Source organism: Desmodus rotundus, chromosome 10 (assembly GCF_022682495.2).
Source record: "Desmodus rotundus isolate HL8 chromosome 10, HLdesRot8A.1, whole genome shotgun sequence".
Lineage (NCBI taxonomy): Eukaryota > Metazoa > Chordata > Mammalia > Chiroptera > Phyllostomidae > Desmodus > Desmodus rotundus.
In genome coordinates this window covers 74,464,266-74,479,061 of record NC_071396.1, presented here as the reverse complement: position 1 = coordinate 74,479,061, position 14,796 = coordinate 74,464,266, and the positions used below count along the sequence as shown (strand labels likewise).

General features: G+C 37.5%; 1 protein-coding gene across 2 annotated transcripts in view; it reads left to right on the top strand.

Moving 5' to 3' along the window:
• The window catches only part of ROCK1 (Rho associated coiled-coil containing protein kinase 1), a 151,698-nt gene that overhangs the window by 42,937 nt on the left and 93,965 nt on the right, over nucleotides 1–14,796 (top strand). For both annotated transcript variants that reach the window (XM_024580571.4, XM_024580572.4), the window contains exons 3-4: nucleotides 11,415–11,515; nucleotides 12,253–12,390. In XM_024580571.4, the coding sequence (XP_024436339.2) occupies nucleotides 11,415–11,515; nucleotides 12,253–12,390 (239 nt within the window). The remainder of the gene's footprint in view (nucleotides 1–11,414; nucleotides 11,516–12,252; nucleotides 12,391–14,796) is intronic.

The window sequence follows — 14,796 nt, the reverse complement described above, 5'->3', positions numbered from 1 at the left end:
ATTGCCAAACCCATGATTGATTTTTTAACAGCTTCATTGAGATATAATTTATATACTATAAAGTTCACCCATTTAAAGTATACAAAAGTATACTTTAAAATAAAGTATACATCCATTATTTTGTGTGTGTGTTTAGTGTTGTGCCACCATTACCACAGTCACTTTTAGAACATTTCACCAACTCAAAAAGAAACCCCATACCCATTAGCAGTCACTCCCTATTTCTCTCCAAGCTCCCCAACCCTAGGTAATGAGTAAAGTATTTTGTCTGTACTGATTTGCCAATATAGTCACTTCTTATAGGTGGAATCCTACTATATGTGGTCTTTTATGACTGGCTTTTTGGACTTAGCATGATATGTTCATATTTTATCTGTGTTGTAGCTGGTACTTCATTCTTTTTATTTGTCAAATATTCTGTTACATGTATATACCAACATTTTGTTTTGTTAACATTTGTCAGTTGACAAACATTTGTATTGTCTATTTTTTGGCTATTATGAATAATGCTGCTATGAACATTTGGTACAAGGTTTTGTATGGACATATGTTTTCATTTCATTCCACTTCTAGGTATGATATGATACCTAGATAATTCTATGCTTAATATTACGTGATATATTTGATAATGCTGTTTAACATTTTGAGAAACCCAAGATTGATTTTTAAATACATGCTTTTATTATTTTGGAGTGAATGTATGTGGCTTCTGTATTGTTCCTGAGTAGATGAGAGCTGCATGTAATTGACTGTCTCCATTTATACAAAATATCATGAAATGTTTTTAATATTTTAGTAAGTATCATTGAACTCATACATACATTATGGACATAACCATGGATGAAGTGTGGTCTTCATTGAGGAGATGGGAACTGCAGTCTAATAGAAGAAACATGTAAACAACTTCAGTCCAGATTGATAGCTGAAATCTAGGGAAATAGTGGTGTCCTAGAGGAAGAACTCATCCCATATGCTTGAGAAGGTCAGGAATGGCTGAGCAGGAGATACAGGATTAGTTCTTATATTATAGTAACTTGATCAGATAAAGTGAGGCAAGTCATTTTAGGCTGGTGATTAACATCTGCAAAGGCATGGAAATGTGAAGCAGTAAGGCAATGTGGGAAACTGCAAATAACTGGGTATTGCTAGAGCATTGTTGGGGAGAGTATCTAGAAATAAAGGACTGAATCAGACAGTAACAAGATCTAAAAGCCTTTTTATGCTGTGTTGAAGATTTTGGATTTTTTTTTCCTGCTTTTTTCCTAAAATGGGATATATACGTGGGTACACACCATACACTGGCAAAATATGACATGTTCCTGGAGCTTGGATTTCGTTTGAAGATTTGGGCTTAAAACAATTTTTGGCATCGAAACAGATTTTTATGGGTGAATATCACATTGTAAATTTTCCAGATAAATACTAGATCATTTTAGAGCTTGTATGGGCTGCTTTGACTACTCTAAAAGTATGCAAGGTATGTGGGGTTTCTTTAGGCATAGAATGGTAGCTTTTTGGTCAACCAGTATATTGTGCATAGCTCTTATTATCATATTTTATCTATTTTGACACCAGAAAATTTTTTCTTTTTAACAATTAGGATATGTGTTACATTCTATAATGATACCTAAAATGATGGTACATTTTATAATCTAAAATCTTAGGCTAGGCAAAATATATCTTTTCTTCATTAGAAAGAAACAGTCATTATAGAAAACTTGAAGCATATAGAAAGTGTGAGGAATAAAATAATCTGTAATCCCACCACACTCAGAGATGAACATAGTTGAATATAAGGGGAAAAAAGGGAGTCAAGAATGCTCCCTAGGTTTTTGCCCCAAGCAAAATTGAGCCATCAACTGAAATGTGGAGAGCATGGATAGAGGTTTTGGGTGAGAACATCTCTTTCACTTTAGACATTAAATTTGTGATGCTTGTTACCCAAGTAGATATATTTTGTAAGCAATTGAATATATAAATCTGAAGTTTAAGAGAGAGGTCTGGACTAGAGATAAATATTTTAGAGTTGTTGACATGTAGATGGTTTTTAAAGCCCTTGAAAGAAATGAGTGTAGATAGAGAAGAAAACACTGGAAGACTGAGCCTTGAGATACTTCATTAAGAAATTTGGGAGAAGAGAAGGAACTGCAACGGGGAGGTAACCACTGAGGTTGATAAAAATACTCTTAGTATTATCTGAAGAATGTGGTATCCAGGAATTAAAGTAAGTACCAGGAGAGAGTGGTAAAACTGTGTCAAAAGTTGCTGATATATCAAGATGAGAACTGAAAATTGGTCATTGGATTTAGCAACGTGGTGGTCATTTGTGACTTTGACAAGCAGTTTTGGTTGAAAGGTAATGGCCAAAGCCCACCAGAGTGGATTTAAGAGCAAATATAAGAATGATTTAGAAACAAGGAATATACACAATTTTTGAGGAATTTTGTTTTAGTGGAGTTGAGTAATGGGGCAGTAGTTGGTGAGAGAAATGGAATCAAGATGTTTCTTTGAGATAGGACTGGAAACAGCATGATAAGATCCATTTAGGAAGGGGAAGAACTTGATACAAGAGAAAAAGGGGAGAAGTGCTAGAACAATGTCCTTGAACTAGTGGAAAATGATAACATCATTGTTGGAGGGATTGATGTAAGATAGCATTATTCTCCTATAGTAAAAGGTGAAGAGACCAAATATATGAGTGCGTGTGCTACTGGTTGAAAAAAAAAGATATGATAATATCACCAATGGAGTGTGGTGCCCTTATAGAGGAGCTGGGTCTCCGTTAAAGCAGAGGTTGGCAAACTACAGCCCACAGGCCAGTATGATAGTAATTCTGTGCCAGTTTTCTTCTGATTGTTTAATTTGTTTTAGGATAGTAGCCAACAAGGTCATTAGCTATGAATATCAGTGGGAGAGCTGTGGGAGGTTTGAGAAGAAAGTGGGAAATGTACTCTCTGGCAGAGTGGGCGAATGAACAGACTAGGGAAACACATGATTACCAAGCAGCAGAATTAAAGGCCAGCTTTGTGATTATGAATTTAAAGTGGGGCCCAGGCAGGTAGCTTAGTGGTCAGAGTGTCATCCAGATGCACCAAAGTTGCGAGTTCAGTATCTGGTCAGGACACATACAAGAATCAGCCAATTAAAGCATAAGTAAGTGGAACAACAACGTTTCTCTCCCACACTCTTCTTCCCTCCAATCCCACACTCTTCTTCCCTCCCTCCTTAGAGGGAAGAAGAGTGTGGGAGAGAAACGTTGTTGTTTCCCACACTCTTCCCTTCCTCCCTTTCTCTAAAATCAATTTAAAAAATAAAGTGGCATCAGTCAATATGATTTTATGTATTTATCCAGATATATTCAACTGCATGGGTGCCGACATAGAGTTAGTTGGAGAATTGGATTTAATTAAGATTATGTTTTTGCCAAACTAAGTAGAAGAGCCAGGGCGTTGAAGGTGTATGTAAGCAAGTAATTATAATATTTGAATATGAAATTTAAGCTAGGTAGTAAGAAAGAGAAGTTAGTGCAATGAGGTTCAGTAAAAATGGGATAGGATCAGTGAATTGAAGGTCTTTATGGGATTGGGGATTGTTGGAGTTGAATTATTGGAAGAAGGAAGCAGCAAAGCGATGGGAGCGCTTAGAGAATATAAGATTTGAAATTGAAATTATGGGAGGATTATAATTACAATGAAAATGTCTATAATGAAATGTGACCATGGAAATGAATCGCTGAGATAAGATAGAGGACAAGATCATTGAAGGAGAGAAGTTAAAGGTATTGAGAAGCCAGGTTATTAGAAATATACCCATATCACCTATGGGTATATTAAAATCTTTAAGAGTTAAAACAGGAGGAGAACCAAGATGGCGGCGTAGGTAAACACACTGCGCCTCCTCGCACAACCAGAACTGACAGAGAATCGAACGTCAAGGGGGTCCGACACCAAGGAAATAGAAAATAAACATTCATCCAGACCGGTAGGAGGGGCAGAGATGGGCACCTGGGTGGAGAGGACTCCCGTGGCTGTGGCGGGACCGAGACTGGCAGAGTGTGGGAAGAACGGCGCAGGCAGTCTGAGCACTAGCAGACCCTGCGGCCCCACATTCGCGCACAGATAAACCTAGAGGGCCGGACTTGGAGTGGTGGACAGCGGGGCAGGCAGAGCAGTGGGTAGCACCCCGCAGCCCCACATTCGCGCATAGATAAACCGGATGAACGGCGAGGAGCGAGGCAGACCACGCAACCCAGGGCTCCAGCTCAGGGAAATAAAGCCTCAAACCTCTGATTGAAAATGCCCGTGGGGGTTGGGGCAGCAGCAGGAGAGACTCCCAGCCTCACGGGAGAGGTTGTTGGAGAGACCCACAGGGGCCTAGAGTGTGCACAGGCCCACCCACTTGGGAACCAGCACCAGAGGGGCCCAGTTTGATTGTGGGTAGCTGAATGAAAGATTGAAGTCCAGAGGAGAGTGAGGTGGGTGCCATTGCTCCCTCTTGGCCCTTCTCCCACGTACAGCGTCACATCACAGCCACCAGCGTTACCCAACCCTGGTGAACACCTAAGGCTCCGCCCCTTAAAGTAACACACGCGCCAAGACCAAAAAAAAAAAAAGGCCCAAATGAAAGAACAGATCAAAGCTCCAGAAATAATACAACTAAGCAGCGAACAGATAGCCAACCTATCACATGCACAGTTCAAAACACTGGTTATCAAGATGCTCACAGAATTGGTTGAATCTGTTCAAAAACCAGATGAAAAAGTGAAGCCTATGCTAAGAGAAACAAAGGAAAATGTACAGGGAACCAATAGTGATGCGAAGGAAACTGGGACTCAAATCAACGGTGTGGACCAAAAGGAAGAAAGAAACATCCAACCAGAAAAGAATGAAGAAACAAGAACTCGGAAAAATGAGGAGAGGCTTAGGAACCTCCAGGACATCTTGAAACATTCCAACATCCAAATTATAGGGGTGCCAGAAGGAGAAGAGGAAGAACAAAATATTGAAAACGTATTTGAGCAAATAATGAAGGAGAACTTCCCTAATCTGGCAAAGGAAATAGACTTCCAGGAAGTCCAGGAAGCTCAGAGAGTCCCAAAGAAGCTGGACCCAAGGAGGAACACACCCAGGCACATCATCATTACATTACCCAGGATTAAACGCAAGGACCTACATCCAAGATTACTGTATCCAGCAAAGCTATCATTTAGAATGGAAGGGAAGATAAAGTGCTTCTCAGATGAGGTCAAGTTAAAGAAGTTCATCATCACCAAGCCCTTATTATATGAAATGTTAAAGGGAACTTACCTAAGAAAAAGAAGATCAAAAACGGGAACAGTAAAAATGACAGCAAACTCACAGTTATTAACGACCACACCTAAAACAGAAACAAGAGCAAACTAGGCAAACAACTAGAACAGGAACAGAACCATAGAGATGGAGATCACATGGAGGATTGTCAATAGGGGAGTGGATGGGGGGGGGAGGTACAGAGAATAAGTAGCATAGATGATAGGTTGATAGGTGGAAAATAGACAGGGGGAGGGTAAGAATAGTGTAGGAAATGTAGAAGCCAAAGAACTTATAAGTATGACCCATGGACATGAACTATAGGGGGGGAATGTAGGAGGGAGGGGGTGGGCAGGATGGAGTGGAGTGGGGGGGTGGAAATGGGACAACTGTAATAGCATAATCAATAAATATATTTTTAAAAAGTTAAAACAGGAAAATATTGAAGAAATCAGTAAACAAGGAATTAAATTGTCTAGTAATGAGATATGGTGACCTATGGGTCAATAGATGACAGCAATTATGAGAGGTGGTAGGAGATACAACTTAATAAAACGAAAGTCAAAGCCGGCAGATTTAGAGATGGCAGTGGAGTTCACCTATCCTGCTTTCAGGGCCAGTGGTATAAGGCATATGTGAGGGTAAAGGTCACCACTTGAAGGCTGGAAAACGGTGCTCTCAGAGGGGAGCTGGGTTTCCATTAAAGCAAGGGTTGGCAGACTGTGTTACGAGAATATAATGTAATGATACTCAGGGGAAGTCATTGACATTACCAGAGTAAACAGTCATAATATTCCCAACTCCAGAGAAGCAACAGTCAAAAAAATATAAAGTTAAAAGTGGAATGTCTCGTCGTAGCAGAATTTTCTTTACAAAAGTTAAAAGAATATGAGGCTGCAGCGTTACATAAGTTTACACATGTCTTATTTGTTAGCGAAGCAGGGAAAGCTGTTCACTGATGGTAAATGCAACAGCAAAACAAATGTGTAAAGAGAGGAAAAAATTGCTTATTAGCTTCAATGGAATACTACTCAGCCATAAAAAAGAAGAAAATTTGACCCTTTGTTACAGTATGGACCTGGAGAACAATATGCTAAATGAAATAAACCAGTCGAGAAAGACAGATGCCATATGATTTTACTCATGTATGGAATCTAATGAACAAACTGAACTAACAAACAACATAGAGACAGACTCATAGATGGAGAGCAGGCTGCTGTGGTGGTAGGGGATTAAGGGGTGGAGGAATAAAGCAAAAATGACCCATGCACATGGACAACAGTGTGGTAATTGCATTGGGGAGGGGGGAATAAAGGGAGTAAATGGTAAGGGAAAAAATACAATGAAAAAGATACAGTAAAGATTAAATTAAAATACATAAATGTTTAAAAAAAGACAGCCTTTTGACAAGATCAGTTGCTCAAAGAATTGAGGCCATTGGGAGCAGCTTCGAGTCAATTAAAAAACAAGACAAACCATTTTGATTAATTTGTCTTGACTTGTTTATTTGAAAAGTTAATACTAACTTTGAAGTGACTAAAGAATTATCCTCAGTGTATAGTTTTCATGGAACAAGTACAGGCAAGAATATTTTTAAAGAAGTTGAGAAAACACTAAGTATGACTTGAAGTAGAATGTGCTAAGATGTGTTACAAGTAATGGTAATTAAAAATATGTATGGTGCAGAAAAAGGCTTAGTTGGACAAACTAACAAAGCTTGTGAAAACAAGGTATTTAAAGCCTATAGTTATTTATTGTATATACATCAGCAGGAACTTGATGGAAAATATTTGAATCTATCATGTGATATTGAATTACAGTGTCAGTGGTAGACATTATTCATTCTCATGGATTTAACCATCATTACCTCTAAAATTTTGTCAGAAATTGAAGCTGAACATCCCAATTATCTTAGCATACAGCAATATGAAGACTTAGTGGTGATAATTTTTATTGTGATTTTTTTTTTAAGTTAAGGACTGCTGTGGACTAAATTGTCCCCCACCCCAGTTTCTATGCTGAAGTCCTAACCCCAGTATGACTGTATTTGGAGATAGGGCCAATAAGGAGGAAATTAAAGTTAAATGAGGTCATAAGGATAGGGATCTGATAAGACAGAATTAGTGTCTTTAACATGTGAGCACACAGAAAGACACTGGCTGCCCAACAAGCCAAGACGAAAGGCTTCATCAGAAACCAAAAGGGCTGGTCCCCTGTTCTTGGACTTCCAGCCTCTAGAACTGTGAGAAAATTAATGTCTGTTATTTAAGCCACACAGCCTATGGTGTTTGTATGGTAGTATGAGCAGACTAAGCCAAGAACCAAAACAGTTTTTTCTGAAAGAGAGGAACCACACTCAGCTGTCATTGAATTTTTATTGAACACTGATTGACTTTGGAAATGTTTTTGCTCCAGACTTGATAATGTTCTCAGTAAATTCAACGTAAAGTTAAAAGGCAAAAATCACAATTTTATGTAAAACTTAAATGTAGTAGTCATTTTGACAATATTGTTTGAATAACAAGTAATACCAAGCTGCTTTATAAAACATTTCCTATGCTGTCAGAAATTAAAACAGGAAGCAAAATCTTCATCCCCATATAAATTTGCAGCAGATAATTTTCTGAGATCAAAGTGTAGAATTTATAGTCTGTTTATGGCTCTAAACCTCATATAACCAGAGCCAGGAATCTTTTCTCATCCTTACAGGTTATTACATAATACATCATTGTGGGTCAGGCCTTTCTTTTATCTGTTTTCCACATTGAGATGCGGAACTTTAAACTTTTTAAACTTCATTGTGAAAAATATTTTTGATGGTTAAATAATAATTTTATTACTACTGGTCTATAGGTAAAGTTCTAGCCCCTTAACCAGTTTGGGTCTCTCCAGCCTCTCCTGCTAATCCTTACCACAAACTCGATACTCTAGCAACACAGAACTTCTATACAGTTCCTCAATGCCTTGCTTGTGTTGCCTATCACCCTGTAGTATTTTCTCTTTTCTTCTCCCCAACCTGTCTAACTACTACTCTTCATATTAGACTCATTTCAGGAGTTATCACCTCCAGAAAGCCTCTCTTAGCCACCTCCTTCCCAGGCAGGTTTGGATTAGGTGTCTTCTTTAATACTCAACAAGGAGAACCAAGATGGCGGCGTAGGTAGACACACTGTGCCTCCTCGCACAACCAGAACTGACAGAGAATCGAACAGCAAGGGGGACCAACACCAAGGAAACAGAAAATAATCATTCATCCAGACTGGTAGGAGGGGCGGAGACGGCACTGGGGTGGAGAGGACTCGCGTGGCTGTGGCGGGACTGAGACTGGCTGAGTGTGGGACAAATGGCGCAGGCAGTCCGAGCACTAGCAGACCCTGCGGCCCCACATCTGCGCAGATAAACCGAGAGGGCCGGACTCAGAGTGGCGGAGAGCGGGGCAGGCAGAGTGGCGGGCAGCACCTTGCCGCACCACATTCGCCCACAGATAAACTGGACGAACGGCGGGCAGAGAAGCAGACCGCTGCGCAACCTAGGGCTCCAGCTCCGGGAAATAAAGCCTCAAACCTCTGATTGAAAGCGCCCCTGGGGGTTGGGGCGGCAGGAGAGACTCCCAGCCTCACAGGAGAGGTTGTTGGAGAGACCCACAGGGGCCTAGAGTGTGCACAGGCCCACTTACTCGGGAACCAGCACCAGAGGGGCCCAGTTTGATTGTGGGTAGCGGAGTGAAAGACTGAAATCCGGAGGAGAGTGAAGCGGGCGCCATTGCTCCCTCTCGGCCCCGCCCCCACGTACAGCATCACAGCGCAGCCACCAGCATTACCCCGCCCCGGTGAACACCTAAGGCTCCGCCCCTTAAAGTAACAGACGCGCCAAGACAAACAAAAAAAAAAGGCCCAAATGACAGAACACTTCAAAGCTCCTGAAAAAATACAACTAAGCGACGAAGAGATAGCCAACCTATCGGATGCACAGTTCAAAGCACTGGTTATCAATATGCTCACAGACTTGGTTGAATCTATTCGAAAAACAGATGAAAAAATGAAGCCTATGCTAAGAGAAACAAAGGAAAATGTACAGGGAACCAATAGTGATGAGAAGGAAACTGGGACTCAAATCAATGGTGTGGACCAGAAGGAAGAAACAAACATCCAACCAGAAAAGAATGAAGAAACAAGAACTTGGAAAAATGAGGAGAGGCTTAGGAACCTCCAGGACACCTTGAAACGTTCCAACATCCGAATTATAGGGGTGCCAGAAGGAGAAGAGGAAGAACAAAAAATTGAAAACTTATTTGAACAAATAATGAAGGAGAACTTCCCTAATCTGGCAAAGGAAATAGACTTCTGGGAAGTCCAGGAAGCTCAGAGAGTCCCAAAGAAGCTGGACCCAAGGAGGAACACACCAAGGCACATCATAATTACATTACCCAAGATTAAACTCAAGGACCTACATCCAAGATTACTGTATCCAGCAAAGCTATCATTTAGAATGGAAGGGAGGATAAAGTGCTTCTCAGATAAGGTCAAGTTGAAGAGGCTCATCATCACCAAGCCCTTATTATATGAAATGTTAAAGGGAGTTACCTAAGAAAAAGAAGATCAAAAATAGGAACAGTAAAAATGACAGCAAACTCACAGTTATTAACAACCACACCTAAAACAAAAACAAGAGCAAACTAGGCAAACAACTAGAACAGGAACAGAACCATAGAGATGGAGATCACACGGAGGGGTGTCAATAGGGGAGTGGGAGAGGGAGAGGGGGGGAAAGGTACAGAGAATAAGTAGCATAGACGATAGGTGGAAAATAGACAGGGGGAGGGTAAAAATAGTGTAGGAAATGTAGAAGCCAAAGAACTTATAAGTATGACCCATGGAGATGAACTATGGGGGGGAGGGAATGTGGGAGGGAGGGGGGTGGGCAGGATGGAGTGGAGTGGGGGGGAAATGGGACAACTATAATAGCATAATCAATAAATATATTAAAAAAAAAACAAAAAAAACAAAAAAAAATACTCAACAAACTGTGCTTATCTCTCTTACTGTTTGCAGTGTTTTGTTTTTTGTTTTAATTACTTTTTTTTTTCCTGTTTCATTTGCTAGAGTTTGAACTCCTTAAGAGTAAGAACGATGTTTTAGAATTATATTTATATATCTACAGTGATTACTATAGAGCCTGTATGGTAGATACAAATGTTTATGTAGTAAATTAATTATCATCTACATCATCTTGGTGCATGTTGCAGTAGATACGTAACCTAAAATTAAGTGTACTTATGTTACCTTTGTGTGAAAATTTGCTCTGTGTTGCATGTGTTTATTGGTCATTATGAACATAAACACTTGGGTTGAAATGTGAGTTTAATAAGAAAAACAGTATTATATGCAGCTTTTATTAGGTAGTAGAACTTAAGTTTAATAGCTGTTCTGTATTTTGTACAACTCTGAAATGTGAAGCTTTTCCATGTAAACTCTTGCCAATGTTGACTGATGTGGATTAAAATAGCCGTATTTTAATCTATGACCAAATTAGGAATTAGAATATCTGTCCAGTGGGGATTTGTAAATTATTGTAGTTTGTAGCATGACAGTTTTATATAAATAAGTGCAGTGATTCCCACTGTTTTAAATTAAAATCTAAGTTCAAATAGAAAAATGTAATGATACAAGTATGTGATTCTTTAGTATGTTTGCCTTTGATATGTTAAATTACTTTTTATCTTTTTTTAAAGGATCATCAAAACTGACTTGATAAAAAGAAAATTTTTATTAGTCTAAAATGTCTACTCATGGTCCCTCACTTCAGATTTGATGTATACTTAAAAATACCGGTAGCTAATAAACTAATTGTTCTTAGTGTGTGTTTATATTTGTTTTCTAAAACATTCTGATATGTCAGATTTTAATGAAAACATTTTAATAGAGTGAAGTCATTCCAGAATTTATTTAAAACAATTCTTTGTACATTGAACCTTTTACTATTTTGTAACTTTACATTTTACTATATATTAAGTAATTCTCAATGAATTTCTTTGTTTCATTGTGTTTCTCAAGAACATAAATGTAAAATAAGCAGTGTTAGTTACAATGCTTCAGTGACTTAAAATGAAATTTTCTTTTCATGCAGATAAAGACACAATAAATAAAATTAGAGATTTACGAATGAAAGCTGAAGATTATGAAGTAGTGAAGGTGATTGGTAGAGGTGCATTTGGAGAAGTTCAATTGGTAGGTTATTTTAATAAGGTTAAAAAACAATAGCTTTTTAATAATAAAAATTCACTTGTATTTTTAACATGTTATTTAGGAAAATATCCTTTTTATAAAATTGTTGCTTTAAATTGCTGTAGAATCAGAGGTGTCCAGCCCACAGCCCTTAGGCCACATGCGACCCAGGATGGCTATGAATGCAGCCCAACCAAAATCGTAAATTTACTTAAAACATTATGAGATTTTTTTATGATTACGTGTCTCAGTGTATGTAATGTGTGGCCCAAGACAACTCTTCTTCCAGTGTGGCCCAGAGATGCCAAAAAGTTGGACACCCCCTGCTGGATATTCTGCCTAAGGATATGAAAGCTTAGGGTCAAATTCAGTAGTGTGAAATATTTTCCTCATGTGTTCCTGGGTACAGAAAAGGTTTCAGATATTATAAGAGACACCTTTACTCTTAATATTAGACTAAGTTTTATAAATAGGCAGCAGGCATAGAAGGGTGGAGGAGGGGAGAGTGTAGTATAATATACAAAATAAAATTTTTTTTCTAACATGACTTTGCTTCTGCTAATTAAAGCTTTGATATTATTTAATTGAGATAAATCAGCAGAGAAGAAGGAAAAATAGCTTAGAACAATAATGTTAAATTTAACAAGTTGTTAAAATTACCAAATGATTTTAGGAAACTGTGAGCTTTAAATTTAAATATTAATGCAAAAGTTTGTTATTTTCCATTTTCAATTTCAAAGGTAAGGCATAAATCCACCAGGAAGGTATATGCTATGAAGCTTCTCAGCAAATTTGAAATGATCAAGAGATCCGATTCTGCTTTTTTCTGGGAAGAAAGGGATATAATGGCTTTTGCTAACAGTCCTTGGGTTGTTCAGGTATGATATTTCTTCTGTTTCATTTTTTCTATACTAGTTTGTAACTAAACATATCTGAGAAGCTTAGTTTGTTTTCCAGAAGAGTAATAGAGAATTCATTGACAATTACAGAATTGTCTGTTATACCATTATTTTTAAAATCATAAAGTTTATTTTTATTGAATTATCTTCAGGAGGAAAGGCCAAAGCAAAATAATTATGTTTCTGTAGAATTTAAATATTAGAAATTTGAAGTATTATTATTTGGTTTGAGGGAAGTCATGTATTTTTATACTCTAAAATACTTTATGTTTAATATTGAAATTTAAGTATTTTCCAAATATGAGATCTTATTTATTTAATTGTCTGTTCATCTATTTGTCCTTTTCATTTTGTGGAGAGGGAGGAATGGAAAGAATGAGGGGGAAAGTGAGTTAAGCTAGGCCTCCAAATAATACTGTATTAGCTTTAGGCTTTTTTGTGGCAAGAATAATGAGTAGTTTTATGTCCTAGTCTTGATTGCCCCAGCCCTATGTATGAAGCTGTGGCCAAGTTATTTACATCTCTGGGCCTCAATTTCCTTTCTTGAAAATGTGAAAGTTGTCTTTGAATGGTTATTTTAAACTGTGGAGATACTCAGGTGAAGTCAAAGGACAAGCAAGACTTTTGGGTAGGTTATAATTCTGGGTTTTCTGTTTCTGCCTCAACTAGAGCAGGTCATTGTTTTTTATCTGTCTTATATATTGGGATCCTTATGTAAGATTTTGTAAGGGGGAAGTAAAGTTTCTGGTTTTAAAAAAGAAAAACTGTTGGGCTAGACCATTTCTAAATTCCTAACATGTATTTTTGGATTCATTGATTGGTTGATTGATTGATATTATGTAATGAAGCATATCCTAACTTAGCATACTAGTACTTGGGATAAAAAGGAAATGGAAAATGTTTAAGATTTACATAATGAGACTTTTATACTCGAATGTCTGCTCTCTTTTTATTAGCTATTTATATCATGGTTTCCTGGGCTCAGTTTTATGTGACATTTTGGGCAAGATGATCCTTTGTTTTTGTGGGCTATTGTGTGCATTCTAGGATTTTTATCAGCATCCTGGTTTCTACCCAGGTAATGCCAGTAGTAGCCTCCCCCGCCCCACTCCCACATATCAGTTCTAATAACCAAAAATGTGTTCAGATAGTACTGATTGCCTCCATGGGTTGGGGAGCAGGGTGAGACAATTATAATCTCTGGTTTGGAATCACTGATAGAGAAAAAGCCCAGTGTTGTGTAGAGAGTTAAGAATGATATAATTGTTAATTTGGGGGGTTAAATTTATGTACTCAAAGCTTTATTTTTCTTGATACATTGTCTATAAATAAACTGCCACCAATATGAACAATGTTTCTTTAATTATAGTGCCCAATTGTATATCTGGGATAGCCGTGACAAATCATTTCGTTTCTTAGCTTTCCCCAAAATATATTTTTAATTAAAATAATTAAACCTGTAACTAAAGTCATTAAACAATTGGAAAAAGAAACATAAAAAGAAAGATTTTTAAAACATAAGTGTCTAGGTAAATTAGGTATATTTTCTCTAAGGTTTATTTTATTAATTTTAGTTGTATTCTAATCTCATGTTTACTTAAAATGTTTTTTTGTAAAATTGCTTTTTTTTTTTTTCCACTTCAACTCTGGTTACATAATAAATACATTTATGCCTGGTGTTCTTGCCAATTTCATTCACATCGATGGACTTTACTCTTCCTGCTGCCCTCTTCCTGTTTCTTGGTTAGTCGTTAGTGCTCCTCCTATTGACTGCTATCATTTATTGAGCATCTGTTTTACTAAGTGCTTTCTATATTCACTAATTTTTTAAAACAACTCTGAAAGGCAGTTAATCCATATTAGGTACACCCCAATTTATAGATTAATTTATGCTTTATTTATTAGACATTTATTAAGCATTTGCTGATTGCCAGACATCCATTTGATGACTGAGCAGCAAGTATAAAAGTCAAACAAGATATAGTCCCTTACATTCTTCTATGAGAGATTATAGTGACAGAGGCTCACAGAGGTTAAGTAAATTGCCCAGTCACACAGTTAAGAGACAACTGAGAATGTAGCCCAGTTTATCAGACTTCTTGAGAATAGTGGTGTTGATAAGAAATTAAAACAGTAAACCCCACTAAAGCATAAGTTAAAATAGAACCAAAATATTTCTTTGCTTAGGAGACTTGTATGAAACTATTATAATTTTTAATTCTCAGTATAAAATTTAAATTAAGATAAAAATATAGAGAGAAAAAGTCTTCATCTAAATCCTTAGAAACTGTTAACAGTTCCTTTGCATATGCAAGGGACTTTGTGGTGTTTATGTTTGTGTTTGTTACTATTCTGTTTATGCAATTTGACTTTTAACTAAACCTT